Source organism: Callorhinchus milii, unplaced genomic scaffold, assembly GCF_018977255.1.
Source record: "Callorhinchus milii isolate IMCB2004 unplaced genomic scaffold, IMCB_Cmil_1.0 Scaffold597, whole genome shotgun sequence".
NCBI classification, from domain to species: Eukaryota; Metazoa; Chordata; class Chondrichthyes; order Chimaeriformes; family Callorhinchidae; genus Callorhinchus; species Callorhinchus milii.
The window spans coordinates 1-10740 of NW_024705338.1; the positions used below are offsets into that span (position 1 = coordinate 1).

The window sequence follows — 10740 nt, forward strand, 5'->3', positions numbered from 1 at the left end:
AAAATGTGATGATGACAGCTTGGAGAGGCCTCCATCCAGCATTGGATTTAATTTTGGTTGACAATGATGATGAACATGAATCTCTCACGCGGCTTTGCCGCCTGTTTACTTAAAAGACTCCCCTGAGCTGTATCGCCACTAGGTGGCACCATATCACAATTTACTCCAATTCTGGCAATATGTTCAGGAGATGCATGAAAACGTCGAGGTCTGCTCGCCAGAAGAGGGCTCCGGGAGAGAGTTGGTGTAGCTTTGTTATTCCTTCATTGCAGGAACGAAGACTACAGCGGTTGACTAGATGGTTTACTGTATTTACCGGGTAAGGTTGCCCTTTGGTTTATTGCCGACGCAACTCAACAACTTAAGCAAGATAAGCGGACTTCCTCACCGCTCGGAACGTGAACCAACGCTCACGGACGGCGCAGTAACGAGGATATGCCCTCGCGGCTAGGAACGGAAACGCACCATCCTGCAGATCATTGCCAAAAACCTCGACTGCCGCTGGGACATCCCAAACAATACAATCTCGGTTGGAATGTTTCCATTAAAGCAAACCGTCCTGGATTGTTTAAAACTAGATTTGAAGCTTTCGTGACTGCAAGGATTCATATTCCTAGGTTTTTTCGGTAAAGTCACGTAGGTATAACATCAAAATTAATGAAAATAAAATAAAAATCACGACGGTCCCACCTGATGACGGAGACTTGTGTTGCCTCCGCAACGTCGTGATTTTTATTTTATTTTATTTTCATTAATTTTGATGTTTTACCTACGTGACTTTACCGAAAAAACCTAAGAATATTTGTTTAAACTGTTTCCAAAGACCGGCATGAATGTTCCATTTCTCTGTTAAATGTTCACCATTCATCTCCTCTGGTTCGTGATGGCAGACTACTCGCGCTGTGACACACTGGGTGGGTGTGGCAGGACAAAGTGGCAAGCGAGTGGAGCAGAGGGAACGCCAACTAGTTCCCTTGCCAAATGAATCTCAACAAAAAACCGCACACAGAGTTGTAATGTTCGGGCCTTTAATAACCCTTGAACAAGATAAAATGTACGTCTTGTTTGGGGCGATGTGTCAGTGGTAAAGGTCACAAGGCTTTCACAATTTGTTCAACGAATTGTGCAACGCAACAGTAAATTCCTCTCCACTTAGTGCAACAAGTGAATGATAATTTATTCCATCAGCGGTAATATTTAACTCTTAGGTTATTTCCTTGTTGCCGTTGTTGTGATGGGAAATGAACAGAAACACATTCCTGCTGCGGAGGGAGCTGGTAGGAACGTTGGGTTGCTCGGTCAATGGCCTGCAGGGTCAACGGCGGCGTGGTGTATTCCGCAAATATGCCCGACTGTGAGGGGGGCACAAGCCGGCGTGAGTAGGTTAAACGTTGAGTTTTTAAAGGGCACCACGGGGTGACCAGCCCCTCCCCACCCAGCCCTCCCCACCCAGCCCCACCCTCCCCCAGCCCCCTCCCCCAGCCCCCCCCTCCCACCCAGCCTCCCACCCCAGCCCCCCCTCCCCACCCAGCCCCCCCCCTCCCCCCCCCCCACCCCCCCCCCTCTCCCACCCAGCCCCCCCAACCCCTCCCCACCCAGCCCCCCCTCACCCCACCAGCCCCCCCCCTCCCTGCACGACGGACGGACGGACACAATAATCCCCTGTGGGCTGGTGTAACCAGGAGGTTCTACCAGTAACAATGTTGCCAATTGCTTCGTTTTTATTTGGAAAGCCCCGGCTCTCCCGTGACGAGGTGGATCCGCACGACGATGTGTGTGAAGTGACTGTCATCGACAACACGACGATGAGGTGACGACGTGTATCCCACCGGCGAGGGTGGTGAATGGTGTCGTGGCTCTGGGGGCGGAGGGGCGTGAGATGTGGCTCACATTCCTAATGACTTGGTCAAGGTGCCACGTGCACGTGCATCTCACAGCGCGATTTGGGCAATTAGAACACACGACGGAATTGATTACACCTGCTTGCTTCATCAATTAAAGCCCATCGAGAATCAATTATTCTGAATGTGTTTGTGTGCATCGATTAGGGGCCGTCGTTAAATGACGTCACGCACCTGGCGTGACGTCATTTATGGACGGCCCCTTAACTACTTTTCAGAGGATTTCACCACGGCGCAGCCGTGTGTGTGTAGGTGAGTGTCTGTGTGTGTGTAGGTGTGTGTCAGTGTGTGTGTAGGTGTGTGTGTGTGTGTGTGTAGGTGTGTGTCTGTGTGTGTAGGTGTGTGTCAGTGTGTGTAGGTGTGTGTCACTGTGTGTGTAGGTGAGTGTCTGTGTGTGTAGGTGAGTGTCTGTGTGTGTAGGTGAGTGTCACTGTGTGTAGGTGTGTGTCATGTGTGTGTAGGTGAGTGTCTGTGTGTGTGTAGGTGAGTGTCTGTTGGTGTGTGTCTGTGTGTAGTGTGTGTCACTGTGTGTGTGTGTCTGTGTGTGTGTAGGTGAGTGTCTGTGTGTGTAGGTGAGTGTCTCTGTGTGTGTAGGTGTGTGTCACTGTGTGTGTAGGTGAGTGTCTGTGTGTGTGTAGGTGAGTGTCTGTGTGTGTAGGTGAGTGTCTGTGTGTAGGTGTGTGTCACTGTGTGTGTAGGTGAGTGTCTGTGTGTGTGTCGGTGTGTGTCTGTGTGAGTAGGTGTGTGTCACTGTGTGTGTATGGACAGGTGTGTGTCAGTGTGTGTGTAGTGACTGTGTCTGTGTGTGTGTAGTGACTGTGTCTGTGTGTGTGTAGTGACTGTGTCTGTGTGTGTGTAGTGTCTGTGTGTGTGTAGGTGTAGTGTCCTGTGTGTGTGTAGGTGAGTGTCTGTGTGTGTGTAGGTGAGTGTCTGTGTGTGTGTAGGTGAGTGTCTGTGTGTGTGTAGGTGAGTGTCACTGTGTGTGTGTAGGTGAGTGTCTGTGTGTGTGTAGGTGAGTGTCTGTGTGTGTGTAGGTGTGTGTCTTGTGTGTGTAGGTGAGTGTCTGTGTGTGTGTAGGTGTAGTGTCACTGTGTGTGTAGGTGAGTGTCTGTGTGTGTGTAGGTGAGTGTCTGTGTGTGGTGGTGTGTCTGTGTGTGTAGGTGAGTGTCACTGTGTGTGTAGGTGAGTGTCTGTGTGTGTGTAGGTGAGTGTCTGTGTGTGTGTAGGTGAGTGTCACTGTGTGTGTGTAGGTGAGTGTCTGTGTGTGTGTAGGTGAGTGTCTGTGTGTGTAGGTGAGTGTCTGTGTGTGTGTAGGTGTGTGTCTGTGTGTAGGTGTGTCTGTGTGTGTGTAGGTGTGTCTGTGTGTGTGTAGGTGTGTCTGTGTGTGTGTAGGTGTGTCTGTGTGTGTGTAGGTGTGTGTCCTGTGTGTGTGTGGTGAGTGTCTGTGTGTGTAGGTGAGTGTCTGTGTGTGTAGGTGAGTTGTCACTGTGTGTAGGTGTAGTGTCACTGTGTGTGTGTAGGTGAGTGTCACTGTGTGTGTGTAGGTGAGTGTCTGTGTGTGTAGGTGAGTGTCTGTGTGTGTGTAGGTGTAGTGTCACTGTGTGTGGTGTGTGTCACTGTGTGTGTAGGTGAGTGTCTGTGTGTGTGTAGGTGAGTGTCACTGTGTGTGTGAGGGTTAGTGTCAGTGTGTGTGTGGGTTAGTGTCACTGTGTGTGTGGTGAGTGTCTGTGTGTGTGTAGGTGAGTGTCTGTGTGTAGGTGTAGTGTCACTGTGTGTGTAGGTGAGTGTCTGTGTGTGTGTAGTGTGTGTCACGTGTGTGTAGGTGAGTGTCACTGTGTGTGTGTGGTGTGTGTCACTGTGTGTGTAGGTGAGTGTCTGTGTGTGTGTAGGTGTAGTGTCACTGTGTGTGTGTAGGTGAGTGTCTGTGTGTGTGTAGGTGTGTGTCACTGTGTGTAGGTGAGTGTCACTGTGTGTGTGTGAGTGTCACTGTGTGTGTGTGTGAGTGTCACTGTGTGTGTGTGTGAGTGTCACTGTGTGTAGGTGAGTGTCTGTGTGTGTGTAGGTGTAGTGTCACTGTGTGTAGGTGAGTGTCTGTGTGTGTGGGGGTGTAGTGTCACTGTGTGTGTGGGGTAGTGTCACTGTGTGTGTGTGGGTGAGTGTCACTGTGTGTGTGGGGGAGTGTCTGTGTGTGTGTAGGTGAGTGTCACTGTGTGTGTAGGTGAGTGTCTGTGTGTGTGTAGGTGTGTGTCACTGTGTGTGTGGTGAGTGTGCTGTGTGTGTAGGTGAGTGTCACTGTGTGTGTGTGCTGAGTGTCACTGTGTAGTGCTGTGTCACGTGTGTGTAGGTGAGTGTCACTGTGTGTGTGTAGGTGTGTGTCACTGTGTGTGTGGTGTTGTGTCTGTGTGTAGGTGTGTCACTGTGTGTGGGCTGAGTGTCACTGTGTGTAGCTGAGTGTCACTGTGTGTGTAGCTGAGTGTCACTGTGTGTGTAGCTGAGTGTCACTGTGTGTGTAGCTGAGTGTCACTGTGTGTGTAGCTGAGTGTCACTGTGTGTGTGTGATGCTGTGTGTGTGTAGCTGAGTGTCACTGTGTGTGTAGCTGAGTGTCACTGTGTGTGTAGCTGAGTGTCACTGTGTGTGTAGCTGAGTGTCACTGTGTGTAGCTGAGTGTCACTGTGGTGTGTGTAGCTGAGTGTCACTGTGTGTAGCTGAGTGTCACTGTGTGTAGCTGTGTGTGTGTAGCTGAGTGTCACTGTGTGTGTAGCTGAGTGTCACTGTGTGTAGCTGTGTGTGTGTAGCTGAGTGTCACTGTGTGTAGCTGAGTGTCACTGTGTCTAGCTGTGTGTAGCTGAGTGTCACTGTGTGTAGCTGAGTGTCACTGTGTGTGTAGCTGTGTGTGTGTAGCTGAGTGTCACTGTGTGTAGCTGAGTGTCACTGTGTGTGTAGCTGAGTGTCACTGTGTGTAGCTGAGTGTCACTGTGTGTAGCTGTGTGTGTGTAGCTGAGTGTCACGTGTGTGTAGCTGAGTGTCACTGTGTGTAGCTGAGTGTCACTGTGTGTAGCTGTGTGTGTGTAGCTGAGTGTCACTGTGTGTAGCTGTGTGTGTGTAGCTGAGTGTCACTGTGTGTAGCTGTGTGTGTGTAGCTGAGTGTCACTGTGTGTAGTGTGTGTGTAGCTGAGTGTAGCTGTGTGTAGCTGAGTGTCACTGTGTGTGTAGCTGCTGCTGCGTGTGACGAGGTGGTCTGGCTCGACTCGTCACAGCGGCACTGTGACACTCCGCGAGATGGCGCGCGCCAGCGCCTCGGCCACGCGGCAGACGGCGCCATGCGGCGCGCGCGTCCACCGCTGGGCACCGCCGCACCGCCCCCTCCTCCTCCTGCGCATTGCTGCTGCTCTCACGGCGGCCTTCTTCTACTCGCGAGTGGGGTAAGAGAGAGAAGCCGGGCTCGTCGAGAAGCCGGGCTCGTCGCGCGGCGTTGTGACGGGGGGGGGCTGCGGTGGCGATGTCGGGTCAATGAGTGGCAACGCGTCGCTGTGAAGATCGTCGAGGGAGAAGTCTGCACGCTGCTGCTGCTGCTGCGTTCGCTCGCGCTGGTCACGGTGCCGCCGGGCGGCTCTCCGTCCACGCGCCCGTCCGTGCGTCCGTCTGCCTGCCCGATGGCTGCAGGGCGCTGTCCGCGGACACGATCTGCGGCAAGATTCCGGGACTGACGCCACAGCAGCGGGCGCTGTGCCGGAGCCACCCGGACGCGATGGTCGCGGTCGGCGAGGGCGCGCGGCTGGGAATCGGCGAGTGCCGGCACCAGTTCCGATTCAGCCGCTGGAATTGCTCGGCGCTGGGTGAGGAGACGGTGTTCGGCCAGGAGCTCCCAGGCGGTGAGCGCCCCGACTCGGCGTCAGTTCGGCAGAGGGGCGGACCCGCGGTGTGCGGTCACCCTGTGCGTCTCTCTCTGAATTCTAGAACTCGCAACGCGCCACGTTTCTTATTTATTTAAAAGTTTTTCATTTCTCAATCATGGGCAGTCCTCTGCCTAGAACAGGAAAAAAGAACAGGAGAAAGCATGACCACAACCCGAGCCGGTGATCCTGTTGTAACAACCAGTGCCTGCACCACTCTCCCTGACAGCAGGTGCACCGAGTATGAAACACGAGAAACACATCCTGCACACAACCTTTGAGCGAACAAGTTTACCGTCGCCAGGGAAGAAACATGAATCCGCCTACCCTCGCAGCGGAGGCCGTCCTCAAACTCTGTGCCACACGGGGGTGGAGGCCACCGCCATTTCTCATTTGCGGCGTCACTGCCCACCATCTCTGTCTCCACCTACACCACCCTTTCCAACGGCCGACATGCAGGTGCCCTTAATCACTCTCCCGCGCGCCGCCCACAGGGCCGCCTCCTTCACGGCGCTTACGACGGCCCACGCCTGAGCCCAGACCTCCCCGCCCTCTGTCTGAACATCCCCCAAATATATTGGGCAATGTGGCCTTTACTGGACAAAAATGAGGCAGCAGAGGCTGACATAACTCCCACACCTCCCGAGCAAATGGGCACTGAGGGTGCGGGCCAATCTTCGGGAACACATGAACCGTCTTCATTCCGGCCTGTCCCAGGCCGCCAGCCAGGATAAATCCCGTTGTCTTTTCGTCAGGGCTGGCGATGTTACGTTTTTCTAAAGTAGTCGGTGCACGGCACCCCGTGCACCTGGCACCTCTGTACCAGCCTCTTGCTTAGACGTCTCCGCCAGGACGTCCCTGGGAATCCACGACGCGCGTGTCTGGGCCGGCTCACGCTTCACGACGTGTTCGCTTGCCGCGGTGCACGACCACCCCTGAGGCCAAGCCACGGGGGTGCCAAGCCACCGCAGGAGCCACGCCTGCCTGTGCCGTATGTAACGAGGCTTCCACCTGGAGTCCATTGGAGAAATACAGGCGCAGCGTGTCGCAGACCAGGATCGTGGCGAGGGTGCACGTGATATTCGGGGCGCCCCTCCCACCGTTCTCGACGCTTTTATTATTACACATCGTTTCCCGTTCCACTCGGCCCGTCGCGCCCCCCCCCCCCCCCCCCCCCCACAGATGAACCTGAAGAACATTCGCTGCAGTCTTTTCGCCATTTGCGCGCCCGGCGAGATCACGTAGGCCCGGTAGATAAGTGCCGGGAGGATTTCCACCCTCGGGACTAACATTCTACCTTCCATTGGAAGGCGCCTGTCCGCCCGGCCGGCCGGCCCGCCCCTCACCGCCCTCTCCCTTCCCATCCAATGCTTCGTCGCCGAGTCCTGCCAACAGAAGCTGACCCCTAGGATCTTGATCCCCTCTCCCAGCACCGTTATACCGGTGGACGGCCCTCGAATAGCCTGGGGTCACTGAAGATCAGCATCTCACTCTTCCTCACATTTACGTTAGATCCCGAGGCCAAAAATAATCTATCCGCGAGTCCTAGGGCCTCGTATACCGAGGAGACATCTCCACTGAAATGACGACATCGTCCATACACATGGCTATTTTTTCTGGCTCCCTACACCCCTTTAATCCGCTGATTTCCCCTGACCGCCTGGGCAAAGGGCTCCATTCACAACATGAATGACACCGGTGACATAGGGAGACACCCCTGTCGCACACCTGACCCAGTTGGTATCTCCTCAGAGAGGACTCCATGTATCAGCAGGCTGCCCGTGAGCTTATGATACAGCAGTTGCCTTATCCAGCCGATCAATTGTTTCCCTACCCCCATCACCGCGACCCCGCGTCTCCCCCCCACCTCCCACGCGTCCCTGCTCCACCACCCTGCTGCTCACACCGCCCCCCCCCCCCCGTGCGTGGGCTCCCCGACACGAGCAGGTAGCCGAGAAGCGGCCTTCGCGCACGCCGTGATGGCGGCGGCCGTGGCGTATGCCATCACGGCGGCGTGCGGCCGGGGCGACCGGAGCTGGTGCGGCTGCGACGGCGCCAAGCAGGGCGGCTTCTACGATGCACAGGGCGGCTGCTCGGCCGACCTCAGCCACAGCCTCGAGTTCTCGCGCCTCTTCGTGGACGCGCGCGAGGTCCAGCGGAGCGCACGCACGCTCATGAACCTGCACAACAACGCCGCCGGGCGCAAGGTGTCAGCGATTTCCCCACACCAAGCACTCCTCCAGATCCAATCCAACGCAGGCGCTGAAAACAAAATCACCCCTCCCCACTCTCTCCCTCCCCCCCTTCCCACCCCCCATTATCCTACCTCTTCTCCTCGTCATTTTTCCGGCACAATGCTTATTTTTAGCTAAGGAAAGCTGTCTCGAGTGTGGACCAATTAACTTCAAGGACAGTGCATATCATTATCATCATCAGAGTTGTTTCTTTTTGTTTGCATTTTGACTGCTTGTGTTGTGGTTCTTGTGGTTCTTGCAAACATGTCAGTTTTTGTACCAGTTGAAAGGGTAAAAACCTATCACTATATTTTGCCACTGGTAAAGGAGGTGTCTCATAGTGTAAATGGGGTTGTTGCTGGGCTCTGGTCCAATCACACGGCCGGGGTATTGGGGGGCGGAGCCTGGTCTGCGGGGCGTGTGGGAGGGGCCACCGTTCACCTCGGCTCCAATGGGAGGCGAGGTGAATGGGGGCGGAGCCAGCGGGGCAGTATGGGAAGGCCGGATCTGACGATCCGGAAGGAGAGGAGTCAGGATCACATGAGGGGGAATGTATATTAGTGGGAGCCCGGAAGAGATCGGGGCAGTCGGGAAGTTGAGAGTCTGAACCACGCTGGGTGGTGAGAGATCCGCGCCATCGGCCACGTGGCCGAAGGTCCTCAGCACGCCGTCGGCCAGCGGGGTGCGGAGTGCGGGAGTAGAGGAGCTAACGGAGGAGCGTGCGTGGCACGCGAGAGGAGACGACGCTGGTCCGTGGAGGAGACCAGCGGGGTGCGGAGAAGAACCTAAATAGAAGACAAGCGGAGACCAGCAGTGGCTGACGGAGTCTTTTATTACATGTTTGTGTGTTGCCATAAAGGCTCATATATTGGAAAACTCCAGCACAATTGCCGCTGGTGTAATAAAATTATTAAAGTCAAAGTCTGTCTCTGTCTCTCTGTGTCTCTCTGTGTCTCTCTCTGTCTCTCTCTGTCTCTCTCTGTCTTTTTGTCTCCCCCCCCCCCCACTTGTCCCCACCTACCTCCCCGATGCTCTCCTGCCCTCTCGTCTCTCTCTCCCCACCACGCGCCGCCAGGTGCTGGAGGAGAAGATGAAGACGGTGTGCAAGTGCCACGGAGTGTTGGGCTCGTGCACCACCAGGACGTGCTGGGCCACGCTGCCCCAGTTCCGCGAGGTGGGCTCCGCGCTCAAGCGCAAGTACGACGAGGCGGTCCACGTGGAGCCGGTGCACGCCGGCCGCTACCGCCACCGCTACCCCGCCTTCCTCCAGGCGAGGCGCTCGCGCGGCCACCGCAAGCCGCTCCACACGGAGCTCGTGTTCACCGAGAGCTCGCCTAGCTACTGCGAGGAGGACCGGCTGACGGGCAGCGTGGGCACGCGCGGCCGCCCGTGCAACCGCACGTCGCCGCACGCCGACGGCTGCGAGCTGCTGTGCTGCGGCCGCGGCTACGACACGCGCCAGTACACGCGCTCGTGGCATTGCAAGTGCGAGTTCCGCTGGTGCTGCTACGTGCGCTGCAGCACGTGCAGCGAGGGGCGGAGGAGTACACGTGCAAGTGACGGCGGCGGCGGCTCGCTGGGAAGCTGGGGCCCCGACTCCTCCGCCGGCTCGATCGCTCGCCCCGTCGACTGTCGGCCATGGCCCCCACGGGCCTCGCCCCTGGCAACAACAATCATGGCCGGACAAAAGTGTCAGCGGATGTCGCTGCCTGATGGCGCGGCTGTCGTTCCGCACCTCGCAGTTGCCCTCAACTCCCTCCCTCACCCCACCCCACTCACCACCCCACCCACCGCCACCCTGCGTGATTGCCGACGGGGTGGGGGGGGGGCGCCAGGCGGATCCCTGCAAGAGATCTGCAATCGGCTCCCGAGCCTGGGACAAAGTAGCCACCGAGATCTCAGCATGATGGGAGAGAGAGGAGGAGTCGGTGACTCGTCCACATTGCTCACCATGCCCTGCCCCTCCCCCCCACCACCACCTCTGCCCCTCCAACCACATGCTGCTTCTCCCACTCAGATTTGCTGACCACGAGGACCCACAAGTTCTGTATGTCGCCGGCACCGAGTGCAGCATCTCCCAGTGAATCCCAGCGTCCCCCCCCCCCCCCGGCGAGCATTTCCCTCGTCGAACACGGGGGAAATGCGTGGACTCGATGATCTCGTGTTTTACAGGGAAAGGTGCGCATGGAAGGGCGGCAGATGGTCCAAAAATGTGTGGTTAAATATTTTTTGCATGGTTAATAACATATTTCCAATGATTACTAAGTGTGTACCCCTCATCACGGTTGAAATTATGTCTGTGTTTGTAAATTTGGATGGCCTCGTATACAAACCTTTGATGGTAGCCAGAGGGTTTGCAGAGCACCTTAGTCTCGGAAAAAACAATATCATGAGAGCCCACCGCATTGTAGCAATGATCGGCAAAGGCGGAAGACTCAATTTTGCCGTGTTTCAAATCTTGCTTGTGCTCGCGGACACGATCAGAGACATGACGTTTCGTTTCCCCAATGTAACAATCACCACAGCTGCAACTCAGTTTATAGACTCCAGGGTATTGCAAGTCAGGGATGACATCCTTCACAGATGGGCTCTCATGATATTGCTTTTTCCGAGACTAAGGTGCTCTGCAAACCCTCTGGATACCATCAAAGGTTTGTACACGAAGCCATTCAGATATACAAACACAGACATAATTTCAACCGTGATGATGG

At 55.7% G+C, this 10740-nt stretch overlaps 1 protein-coding gene across 1 annotated transcript; it reads left to right on the forward strand.

Annotated features, from left to right (window-relative positions):
- Window positions 1–5181: 5181 nt before the first annotated feature.
- On the forward strand, window positions 5182–9589 carry LOC121852223 (protein Wnt-7b-like). The gene is given in 6 exon segments (XM_042346311.1): window positions 5182–5324; window positions 5566–5774; window positions 7743–7968; window positions 9104–9254; window positions 9381–9564; window positions 9567–9589. Coding segments are annotated over 6 exon segments (936 nt in total).
- The last annotated feature ends 1151 nt before the right edge of the window (window positions 9590–10740 follow it).